Source organism: Elephas maximus, chromosome 3 (genome assembly GCF_024166365.1).
Source record: "Elephas maximus indicus isolate mEleMax1 chromosome 3, mEleMax1 primary haplotype, whole genome shotgun sequence".
Taxonomy (NCBI): Eukaryota; Metazoa; Chordata; class Mammalia; order Proboscidea; family Elephantidae; genus Elephas; species Elephas maximus.
The window spans coordinates 33033635-33045973 of record NC_064821.1 but is presented as its reverse complement, the minus strand read 5'-3'; the positions used below and the strand labels follow the sequence as shown (position 1 = coordinate 33045973).

Sequence of the window (12339 nt, the reverse complement as noted above, 5' to 3'; positions counted from 1 at the left end):
TTCCTCTGTCTTGGAGTGCTGATGTGCCCTGGTGAATGGAAGGGCTAGGTGTTGGTGTAAGTGACGACGAGTCCTTAGGCATTATAACTGTACACAGACATCTCTGGCTGTTGGTGGACTATATAGGTCCATACACGCTGGGTGGCTTTGTGTGAATCTCTGGGTATTTATGCAACAGAATGTAAGTTTCTGGGTGTTGTCTAGGTGTTGCTGAGATTGCGTGTGTCTCTAGATACTGATGTGACGTGATGTGATGTATGTGAGTCTTTGTGTGTCACTGGGTGTTGGTGAGACTGTGTGTGAGAGTCTTTAGACATTGATGTGACGTGTGTGAGAGTTTTCAAGTGTTGTCTGGGTGTTGGTGAGATTGCGTGTGTCTCTAGATACTGATGTGATGTGATGTGATGTGTGTGAGTCTTTGGGTGTCACTGGGTGTTGGTGAGACTGTGTGTGAGTCTTCAGACATTGACGTGACGTGTGTGAGAGTTTTCGGGTGTTGTCCAGGTGTTGGTGTGGCAGGATGCAGGAGTCTCTGAGTGTTCATGTGACAGTGGATAAGTTTTTGGGTGCTGGCTGGTGTTGGTGAGGCCATGTGTGTGAATCTCTGGAGGCTGGTGTGACCGTGCGTGAAAGTCTCTGTGTATTCACGTGACAGTATAAAGCCTTTGGGGTGTCATCCAGGTGTTGGTGTGACTAAGTGCATGAGTGTCAGGGTGTTGGTGTGACAGCAGGTACATCTCTGGGTGCCGTCTGGTTGTTGGAATGACTGTGTGAGACCGGGTGTTGACAGCATGTACGTCTGGTTGTCGATGTGAGTCTTTGGGTGTCAGGTGGCTATGTGGACTTCGCTCTTTGCTATGACTGTGTTTGGAGACTCAGAGTTGCTGTGACAGAGTCTGTCTCTCTGAGGCCAGTGGAGATGGTATTGAACCTCTCGTGCAGGCCTGGCTGCGAGGGCAGTGGGGGCACACCTGGGTAGTGGGAGCCCCTGGAGTCCTGCATCCCCAGCCCCGGCTCACCACGGGCAGCAGTCGCAGGGTCGGGCAGCACCACGTGGGCGTGCAGCTCCTGCAGCTGCTGGTGCAGCAGGTCGAGGCGGCGCGAGGAGCCACGCAGCAGCAGCTCCACGGGGCCCAGGTTGCGACCTAGGTCAGTGGTGGCCCGCCTCAGGTTCTCCGCACCCTCCTTCAGCTTCAGCTCCTTGCGGATCTCTCGCCGCAGCCGCTCACGCTCTAGCTCCAGCTGCTGCTGCACCCCAGGGGCTGCCAGGTCCGCCCCTGCCAGGCCCAGCTGTTCCAGCAGGGACCAGTTGCGCGACTCACTCTGCAGGATGCAACAGGGTCAGTGGGGGATGGCTCTGGGATGCAGACCACCTTAGCCAACCTGGGCCCAGCCTCCTTAGGTACCCCCAAAGACAGAGCCTGCTCTACCTCCTCAGAGCCCCAAAACTGGGAGGTGAGAGCAGGGCCCTGTCCCTGCTTTCAACTCCCTCAAACTGTGAGGGCCCAGGGCAGGGCCTGCTCCCTTCCCCCATCCCTACAGACTAGGGGTCCCCAAGGGACAATCTTGTCTCTCTTTATCTATTCCTCATGCGGTGGGATTCTGGGAAGCAGACCCCACTGCCCCACTACTGTCCCCCCAAACTAGGGGGTCTCGAAAGTAGGCACTATTTCCCCTCTGCTGTCCCCCAAAGTAGGAAGTCCCAATAAGTGACCCCATCTCCTTTCTACTGTTCCACCCCAAATCAGAAAATCCCTAGGACAGGTCTTGTGGCCCTACTGCTATCCCCCATAAAGTAGGAGGCCGTGAAGGTAGCTCCCATCTCTCATCTGTCCTCCCCCTAAACTAGGAAGTCCTGATTACAGACTCCATCTCCTCTCTGCTGTTCCCACAAACTAGGAGGTCTCGAAGGTAAGCCCCAATTTTCTCTGCTGTCCTCCCAAACTAGGAGGTCTCAAGGGAAGACCCTGCCTACCCTCTGCTGTCTCCTCCAAACCAGGAGGTCCTGAGGTGAGGCTCGGTCTTCCCTCCCATTTCCCTACACAGGAGGTCTCAAAGGTAGACCACTGCCCCTCCGCTGCCCTCCAAACTAGGAGTTCCGGAGCAGAGGCCCCGCCTCCTTCCTCCTCTACCCCACAAACCTGGGAGCCCCAAAGGGCCGTAAATATTTCCTTCCTTCAAACTGAGAGCTCTGAGGCCAGGGCCCCATCTCCTTTCCTTGGTCTAAAAGTAAGAGGTGTGGAGGGCAAGGGCGCCATCTCTCACACACCCTAGCCTGTCCCATTTGGGGTCCTCTACCACCAGCCCACCACAGGTACCCGGCCCCCACCTCCAGCTCCTGGTCCAAAGGGGGACAGGGCTCCGCCATCCTGGGTCCAGGGTGAGGGCCCCGCCCTCTTCCTGAGCCTCAGCCCTGCCAGGGCCTCTCACCACCACTTCCTCTTTCCTGCCACCTCCCAGCACCCCCCGCGGCCGGCCAGCTCTGGGGCTCTGGGGCATCCAGGGGAGCTTCCCCTTAGCCCCACTCCAGGGTCAAGCCTGCTTCCCAGAGGCAACCAGGGGACTGTGCTCACTCCCTGTCCTGTGAAGGTGCCCAAGGTACACGGGTGTGCACTTCACTGTGTACATGGCAAACAGGCTTCCACAAGTGTATGCAGGCTCCAGGGACTGACTTGGATGTGTACATGCTCTCATATACCTACAGGTGTGCTCAAAAACACAGGCACACTCCCATGCCTATGGGTGTACACGTAGAACACAAGCTCCACGCATGTGTGCACACTCCCATGCCTATGGATGTGCACACAGAACACAGGCTCACACGTGTGCATACTCCAGTGCCTATGGGTGTACAGAAGGAACACAGGCTGAGTGCACATGTACATATCTACATGTCTGTGCACACAGCACAGACTCACAAGTGTGTGCACACTCCCACGCCTATGGCTGTGTGCACATAGAACACAGGCTCACACGTGTGCACTCTCCCACACCTGTGAGTGTGTTCATGGAACACAGGTTTCACAAGTGTGTGCACATTCTCACACCTACTCACATTTACACCTGCATGCACACACCTATGAGTGTGTACAGGAGTCACTGCAGAACCTGGACATACACACTTTCATCTGCCCGTGTGGACAAGCCTACACCCTCACACATGTACACATGCTCCCCACAGCCCCACAACCTGCCCACACTCCCAAGGGCCTGCAGCCCTGCTGACGGCTCCACGTGTCCCTCTGGCCAGGCCCCCCTGTCCCGCCCCCTGTCCCCGACTTCCCCTTTGGGGTTGGTACAGCAATTTCTGCAGAGGCGGGGCCCCTTCCTGCAGGCATAGGCTGTCTAACTTCCTGCTTCCTCCCAGTCCAGCTGCCCATTGCTGCTGACCACAGCTCTGAGGTCTGGGGACCCAGCCAGCCCAGTGCGTCTCCCTGAGACCAACACATTGTGGGGGACAGCACCGAGGGGTTAGGATAAGGAACAAAACCAGCAGCCCACAGACACTTGCTAACCACGCACTAATGCTCAGATACAACTATTAACCATAGTAGTTACTAGAAGCTCCACCCAGGTCAACTAATGCAACTCCTCGAGGTAGGCACTATTTTCACCACATCATCTAGATGAGGAATTAGGCCCAGAGGGTGCCGTAACTTGCCCCAAGGTCCCTCAGCCAGCAGGAGGCAGGCCAGGATTTTAAAAGGAACATCCAGTATCTGAGCACTGGCTAAGTGCTGCACCTGTGTTATCTCCCTCCACTCTGAGAACCCATTTCACAGATGAGGAAAGTCATCACTAGCTGCTGCTCAAACTCAAGGCCAGCTGCTCCCAAGAGAGGGTTTGCTGCAGGCCAAGACCACCCCTCGCAATAACCCTGAGTAGCTGCTATCATCCTCCCACTTTACAGGTGAGGAAACAGGCTTAGAGAGGTAAGAGCAGTTCTCAAGCAGGGGCAACTTCACCCCACCACCAGGGACACCTGGCAATGTCCAGAGATGTTTCTGGTTGTTACAACCAAGGGGTACACTACTGGCATCCAGTGGCTTGAGGCCAGGGATGCTGTTCAATATCCTATAACGCCCAAGACAGTCCCCCACAGCAAAGAACGATCCAGCCCCAAGCATTAAGAGGGCCGAGACTGAGAAAGCCTGGGTTAAATGACAGAGACTCAACCCCAGACCATCACTGCTCCTCAGTAGCTATCTGACAGCAGCCCCATCTGCCATGAGTGGCCCCGTATCTGTCTCTCTCCTCTGCAAACACCTTTTTTAGCCCATTTTTATAATGACAGAACGGAGGATGGAGGTTCAGAAAGGCAAAGGCACTGTGGCCAGGGCACACAGGAAGTGACAGCACTCACATACCCCCTCCCAACCAGGCCAGCCCCACACCCTCCCCAGCAGGCAGAGCAGGGGTACAGCCAGGAGCGAGGCCAGCTTAAATTGGGGAAGTCCAGGCAGAGAGGAGGAGTGCTGCTCTGGGCCCACCTCTGGCCACTGAGCCCTGAGAATAGGGAGGGAGGGCAGGAGGCCCAGCCTCCTGGGCCCTCCTCTCTGGGGTGACTCACTCCTACCCAGGGACGAGGGGTCACCTGAGGGCCAAGAAGGCAAACCCAGGACACAGGGGCCTGACCTGGCCTCAAAGAATCCCTGCTCCCCCTCACCCTGAAGCAGGAGGCTCCAAGCCGAGGGCACCCACTTCCCAGAACCCCCTCTCCCCAGAGCAGTCTGGGACCTAGACCCCCTTGTCTGGAGATTTCAATGCCTTGGGAGTTTCCGGAATCTGCACAGGACATCCGTTTGCCGGACACAGAATAGACAGGCACACATCGGGGAAGACAGAGGGACAGGGCAGCAGCCCAGGCAGCCACAAGAATGGAATTGTGGGGGGCGGGGGCAGAAAGCGGGGGAGCCAGGCACAGGTGGAGCCTCGTGGCAGGAATCACAGCCTTCATCTGGGTCATGTGTGGTACATGTCAAGCGCATGCACGCGCGGGGGAGGGGGGCTCCTATACAGCCCTCCTGGGCCGGGGGTGGAGGCAGGGACCTCGGCCCACCCCACCCCAAGGTCTGACCTTGTGTGATCGGCAACACCAGATACGCCCAGCTCCTCGGCAAGGCTGGCAGGCCATCAGCAGGACTGGGGGGGGGGGTATCATAGGGGATCATGGGGAGACACAGAGGGAATGGGGCAGGTGCAAAAGGAGATGAAAACCTGTTACACAGAGACCACAGGACAACCGACTGCATGGTGAGATGCTAAAGGGGCCTCTAGGCACAGGACATGTCTCAGACTTGGATCACTGAGCCAAAGAAAGTCGGAGATCAACCTGGCCCTACTTGTCCCAGAGGTGGAAGGTGAGTCCAAGGCAGTGATATCCTCAAGGTGGCACAGGGAGGCCAGGGGAGACCCTGGCTGGCAGCTTGGTGCCAGTCATGAGTGTGTGTATGTGTATACAGGGTGAACCTGCCCTGATGCCAACGGACGGCAGGTAGAATCCCAAATCCTGGAGCACTCCCTGTTGACCCGACACAGCCCACCTGGGTAAGGTCCCACCCCGCAGCCGGTACCCCGGAGATTAGGCTTGAGGGTCCCCCGTCCCCCCGACCTAATTAGGTGACTCGGGCATTTCTGCCAACAGGTGCCAATCTGGGTGGCGTCGGGACCATCGTAAATCTCAGTCCGGAGGCAGGGCCGCTGGAGCTTTGTTGTGCGGGGGAGGGGGAGGGGCCGGGCGGTGTCCTCCCTCCCCGGGCATCGCGCCAGCCACCTGCCCCAGGTGGAGAGCTGCATCTCCCGGGAACTGATCGCTGCGGAGGGGGAAGATGGGGGCCGACAGGTACCGGGACGCACAGCCAACCAACCACCCGAAGTCGCGCCTCCACCGCGCCCGCTCGGGTCCTCGGGGCCGGGCCGAGCTTGGGGTGCAGCGGGGCTCCTGGTCCTCCCTAACCCTCCCAGTCCGTACCTCCACCTGCAGAGAAGGGGGCCGCGCTGGCTCCGGGGTCCCGGCCCAGGGAAGGGGCACCGGGCGCTCGGAGGCCCCGCCCTGCCGTACCACTTTGGGGGCCCCGGCAGCCGCGGGCGGGGGTCCTGGCGCCGTCCGGCCGCCCCACCGCTGCCGACGCAGGTGCGCCTACCTGCACGGCGTCGCTGGCCATGTCCTCGCGCCGCCCGCCAGGGGTCCCCGCGGAGGGAGGGGCCGGCGGAGGAGCGCGCGTGCGCCCGGGCGGGGCTCGGAGGGGCTGCGCGGCGCGACCCTGGGCGCGCGGCCCGCTCCGGCCTGCTCGGCTCCGGCCTGCCCGGCCAGGCCGCCGCGTCCGCGCGCCGCGCCCTCGGGCCCAGCGGCCGGCCGCGTCACGTGACCGCCGAGGTCGGCGCCCGGGGAGGGGGCGGGGCGAGGGGGCGCGGCTCCCGGCGGCCCCTGGGGCTGTGGGGTCCAGCGTCTGCGCCCCCCTGACCGTCCCTCCCACGCTGGCCCTGCCGCCGGGTCCCGCGCTGAAGCGCGCGGGAACTTCCTCACCCTGCCTGAAGCAAAGGGCGAGCCGCTTCCAGCCGGGAGGGCCCTTTGGGCCTCCGGGGATCCCCTCGAAACCCAAAAAATAACAATAACAACTAACCTAACCCCTCCGTTTGCAAACTCAGGCCTCCTGGACCCATTCTGCTGAAGAGTCTGCCATTCAAGGGCACGGGAGCTTCCCCACTGCCCGAAGACAATCACGGTTCTGGACAGATCTGGGTTCAAATCCCTAAGGCTCAAGGACGACCCACACCCCTAAGGCGCCACATCTGAGGCATGGAAAGGGTTTACCCACTTCTGGGATTTGGTAAAATAAAGAGATAGTGCATGTCAAGTGCTGAGAACACAGTAAGCACTCAATAAATGTTAGCTGCTGTCATTTTTAATATTATTAGAAGGGGTTCGAATCTCAACTCAGCTGCTGACTCTAGGCCCTGTCGACCCTGTGGCCGCTGGGCCTTAGTTTCTCCCTGTAAAATGTGGACAAACCTCTTCTTGGGGGCCGGCTGTGAAGATTGATGGGGTCTGCAAGGAACCCCATATGCAGGTGGCGCTCCATAAATACGGGCTCTACCCTTGGGGAGAGCCGAGACCTCAGGGGAATTTCTCCAAGGTCCCCAGGATCCGGGCTCTGGGCTCCAGGCTTCGGGCCAGGAGCACTCCCTGGCGGTGGGTCCTGCATGCGGTCGGCGTCCTCCCGGGACCTGCTGAAATACAGACGGCTGCAGGTACCTTGGTTACGCGTGGCTCTGGGAGGTTTACATTGTCCCAGAGACCCAGGCGCGGTGTTTTCTCTTTGCATTTTTCTTTGAGCTACTCTCTGGGAATTTTAACAGAGAAAAAGAAGAATTAAGCCGACCCAGAGCCCGCCCACTTTTCACCTGTGAACATACTGAGGCCCAGAGAGTAGCCCTTCACTGCAGTCATGGAACCTGGATGTTTATTACCCTTGCCCTGAGGGATATGGTGTCTCCCTCTAATTCTTCAGCAGACCCATTTTACAGATGAAGAGGATTAGGCAGAGTGAGGCTCTGACTTGACCCGGGGACTGGGCTGGCGGGAGCTCCCCTTTTCTAGGGACAGGCCCTCTCTTGCCTGCCAAGTTCCAGGCGCCTCCTGGGATGGAGCTGGGAAACCCTGCCAACTACCCACATGCACTCCGTGAACACTTATCGATGTGTGCTGGGGGCTTTGGTGGCACTCTGGGCTTGAAACCAGGAGGCCAAGGGCTAATTGTACAATTGCAACAAAATATGATAGCTGCGTTGGAAATCCTAAATCACATCCCACCTCTCCCTGCTGGAAAACCCTCCCCTGGTTCCTCAGCAATATTAGAAAAAACTCCTACCCCACGCCTCACCCACCTGTCCAGTCTCATCTCTCTCCACTCTCCTCACCCCCTTCCAGCAACATGTCAAATATTCTCACCTTACTTTCAACCACAGGGCCTTTGCACTGGCTCTTCCCTGGTCTGGAACGCCCTTCCATCACTACTCCCCAATCTGGCTCTTCTGATCATTTAGGTCTCTCTTTAAATGTCACCTCATCAAAGAGAACTTCCCAGGTCACGCCCAATGCCTGGTCATGTCTGGCCTGACCCTACTTTATTTCTTTTGAGCGACACTCCTCTCTGAAATTGCCAGTGCCTGGCCCATGCTCACTAAATCTTTGTGGAATGAATGAATGGACACATTAAGGTGTCAGGTGAGAGGTATCCCAGGCCTGTGGGGGCCTGGAAGAGGCCGCCACCCCACTGTGGAGGAGCCGGCAAGTACAGGCTTCTCAGAAGGGTTGGCATGGGAGTTGAGTTGTAAAAGACAAGTAAGGAAATAGACAGGTGGGTAAAGAGGAAAAGAGTGTCTGATAGAAGGAACAGAAGGGGCAAACCCCAGAACAGAGTGAGGGAGAACACGGCATGTTCTGGAGACTCCTGATTTCTCTACACTTATCTCCCACCCCACCCTCCTAGTTCACTCCACTAGGCCACACTGGCCTCCTTACTGTTCCTCAAACATGCCAAGCTTGTACTCACCTCAGGACCTCTGCACTGGCTGCTCCCTCTGCCTGCAATGCTTTTCCTTCTCATCTTGGCATGCTCTCTGCCTTGTTTCATTGCCATCTTTGCTCAAATGTTGCCTCCTTAGGGAAGCCTTCCCTGACCACACCCCCACCTAAAACAGCCCCACCCCATCCCTATCCCCCTCTACCCCTCACATGACTTGATTTTTATTTCTTGCAAATTTTAATAAATTCACTATTTTCTTTCTCCACTGTCTCCCCCAAGGGACTGTCAGCTTCCTGGGACCAGGGCCATCATCTTGTCCACTGCTGGGTCCCCAGCTCCCAGAACAGGGTCTGGCACACAGTAAATGCTCAATAAATAGCTGTTGAATGATTGGATGGAAGAACAAACTTGGCATCATAGGGGATGGCTGGGGTGTGGTGGTGGGGGAGGGCTCTAGATGCTGCAGATGTCGGGGGAGGGAGGGCTTCAGAGCCTCCATGGAGTTCATACTTGACCCTGAGGACAGCATGAGCCATCAGCAGGTTCTTAGCAGGAGAGGAACCTGAGCAGGACTGTGTTTGTCAAAAGATGAAGCCTCTTTGGAAACCAAGCTATTCCGCAGTAGGAGGCAGAGAATCAAATGGGGATAGATTTCAGAGTACACGCCCGGAAGCCTGAAAACCAAAATATATCAACAAGACTAATCTCAAAAGTATCATGTTGAGGGGGATGGGGGAAAACAAGTAGAAAAATGATATAATGTGATACAGCTTGTATCAAGGACTTAAAAACAGAAAGTGAAACTATATAGTTTAGGAAATGTGTAGGGAGTAAAAGTGCGATTGTGCAGCCTGAAATTCCATGTCAAGCTGCCCGGGTTCAAGTCCTGCTGCCTCCACACACTAGCAATGGGGCCTCATGCAAGCTACTTCACTGCTCTGTGCCTCAGTTTCTTCATCTGTACAGGAAGATGATAATAGCAGCACCTATCTTATAGGGTTGCTGGGAGGCTTAAAAAACCCCAAAGCTGTTTCCATGAAGTCAGTTACGTTACAGAGTAGGTCTCCTTGGCTGTAATCTTTATAGAAGCAGATGACCAGGCCTTTTTCTCAAGGAACCACTGGTAGGTTTGAACCACCAACCTTCAGGTTAGCAGCCTATTGCAAACCACTTGCGCCACCCAGGGATACTGTAAAACACACACAGGTGTGTCATAATGGTTCAGTCTCATGATTTTTATTTGGGATGTTGTTTCTAGGGGTGGGAGGTGAGCACATTTGGGAGATGAACACATTTGGGAGATGAACACGAGCGATATCCACTTTAACTGTAATTTTTGTTTCTTTTGTTTTTAATTATGAATTATTTTGATTGAAGTACAACTTATATACTTAAAAGTACACAGATCTGGTGTGTGACTCAATGAATTTTAGTATATGTATATTCTCCTGAGACCACCACCCACTCCAGCCTCCCCATGAAATTTATTCATGCCCATTGCCAATCAATCCATCACCATAGATTAATTTTGCCCATTCTTGATCCTCACACTTCATGGAATCACGCCGTATGTTCTCTTTGTGTCTGATTACTTTTATTCAACATCATGTTTCGGTGTCTGTTGAGATATAACTGACATACTACAAAATTCATTCCTTGAAAGTGTACAGTCCAGTGGGGTTCAGTATATTCCCAAAGACTATAATGTTTTTAGATTCATCCATAAGTTTGCCTGTATGGATAGCCTGTTCCTTTTCATTACTGAGCAGCGTTCTATAGTTCGTATAGATGACAATTTTCTTTATCCATTCGCTTATTGATGGATATTTGAGTTGTTTTCAGTTTGGGGCCATTTTTAATAAAGAATGCTCGTTCCTTACGTCTTTTTGTGGACAAAAGTGTTTCATTCACTGTTGGGTGTGTTGTTGTTAGGTGCCGTTGAGTCAGTTCTGACTCATAGTGACCACACGTACAACAGAACAAAACTCTGCCTGGTTCTGCGCCATCCTCACAATCATTGCTGTATTTGAGCCCATTGTTATAGCCACTGTGTCAATCCATTTTGTTGAGGGTCTTCTTCTTTTTCCCTGACCCTCTACTTTACCAAGCACAATGTCCTTCTCCACAGACTGGTCCCTCCTGATAACACATGCAAGTATGTGAGATAAAGTCTTGCGATCCTTGCTTCTAAGGAGCATTATGGCTGTACTTCTTCCAAGGCAGATTTGTTCATTCTTCTGGCAGTCCGAGGTATAGTCAATATTCTTTGCCAACACCATAATTCAAAGACATCAATTTTTCTTTGGTTTTCCTTACTCACTGTCCAGCTTCACATGCATATGAGGCTACTGAAAATACCATGGTTTCTTAGTTATCTAGTGCTGCTATAACAGAAATACCACAAGTGGACAGGTTTAAAAACAGAAATGTATTCTCTCACTGTCAGGAGGCTAGAAGTCCAAATTCAGGAGCCAGCTCTAGGGGAAGGCTTTCTCTCTCTGTCAGCCCTGGGGGAAGATCCATGTCTCCTTTCAACATATGTGGGCCTTGGAGCTCTCCATGTTTCTTGGTATTAATCTTCCCCTGGGTCTAGGAGATCTAAGCACAGGTACCCCGGGTCCAAAGGAAGCACTCCACTACCTGTCCTTCTTTCTTGGTGGTACTGAAGTCTTTCGCCCCCTGCTTGCTTCACTCTCCTTTTATCTCTTGTAAGATAAAATGTGATGCTGGCCACACCCCAGGGAAAGTCCCCTTCCATCTGATCAGGGCAGTGACCTAAGTAAGGGCAGTGACTTAAGTAAGGGTGTTGCATCCCCCCCAATCTTGCCTCGTTAACATAACAAACATCAACTAATTCTCTTTAACACAACCTAATCCTGCTTCATTAAGCACAGGCAGAGGTTAGGATTTACAACACCTCACAAAATGGAGGATAATCGCACAATACTGGGAATCATGGCCTAGCCAATTTGACAGGTATTTTGAAGGGGATGCAATTGGATCCATGATACATGACTAAGGCACATCTTCGTCCTCAAAGTGACATCTTTGTCTTTTTTAACACTTTAAAGAGGTCTTTTGCAGCAGATTTGCCTAATGCAATATATCGTTTGATTTCTTGACTGCTGCCTCTATGGGCGTTGATCATGGACCTAAGTAAAATGAAATCCTTGACAACTTCTATCTTTTCTCCATTTATCATGAAGTTGCTCACTGGTCCAGTTGTGAGGATTTTTGTTTTCTTTATGTTGAGGTGTAATTCATCAACCGTCCCTCCCACAGCGCTTTCTATGTCTCTGCTGGGTTCAATAATTCATTGCAACGGCCAAACAAAACTCACAGACCATAGTCACAGTTACAGGGTTTATTAGGGAAGTAACAGGTTATAACTCAGGTTCAGGAATGCTCATGATACTGTTCTTCCATCAGGACAGTCTTTCTCAGCCCGCGGACAGCCTCCTCTCTGGCCCCTCCACCTCTGCACTGCTCGGACAAGTGTTACAAAGCTCTTTTAGCTCTGTCTGTTAGTGCCCAGAGGCAGTCACTCCACCAGTAAGCCTCCTGCCCAAAGGCATTCAGCTTTCTTGCTCCTTGGACTGGTAAGCTCACCACACAGTATCCTGCCATTGTCTCCTGCCTTCATTTCTCTGCCACCGCTTTTTGCCGTCTCTAGTGTTAAACAGCTCTCTCTCTCTGTCTCTGTCTCTCTCTCTGTCTCCTGGTTCCAGGAGCTTCTCAGTGTGGGGATCCTGGGCCCAAAGGACATTCTCTGCTCCTGGCCCTTCTTCTTTGTTGGTGGTGAGAACATTTC

At 54.0% G+C, this 12339-nt stretch overlaps 1 protein-coding gene across 3 annotated transcripts in view; it reads right to left on the bottom strand.

Annotated features, from left to right (window-relative positions):
- The window catches only part of PKN1 (protein kinase N1), a 30372-nt gene extending 24093 nt beyond the window's left edge, over positions 1-6279 (bottom strand). The window contains exons 1-2 of one of the 3 annotated variants that reach the window (XM_049877108.1): positions 6144-6279; positions 1020-1323 (exon numbers count right to left, since the gene is read on the bottom strand). In XM_049877108.1, coding sequence (XP_049733065.1) covers positions 1020-1323; positions 6144-6164 — 325 coding nt within the window. In that variant the 5' untranslated portion in view covers positions 6165-6279. Of the gene's footprint in view, positions 1-1019; positions 1324-2329; positions 3171-5971; positions 6045-6143 lie in introns of those variants that run through there. The other 2 variants (XM_049877109.1, XM_049877106.1) reach the window with 2 other exon arrangements.
- Positions 6280-12339: the final 6060 nt, after the last annotated feature.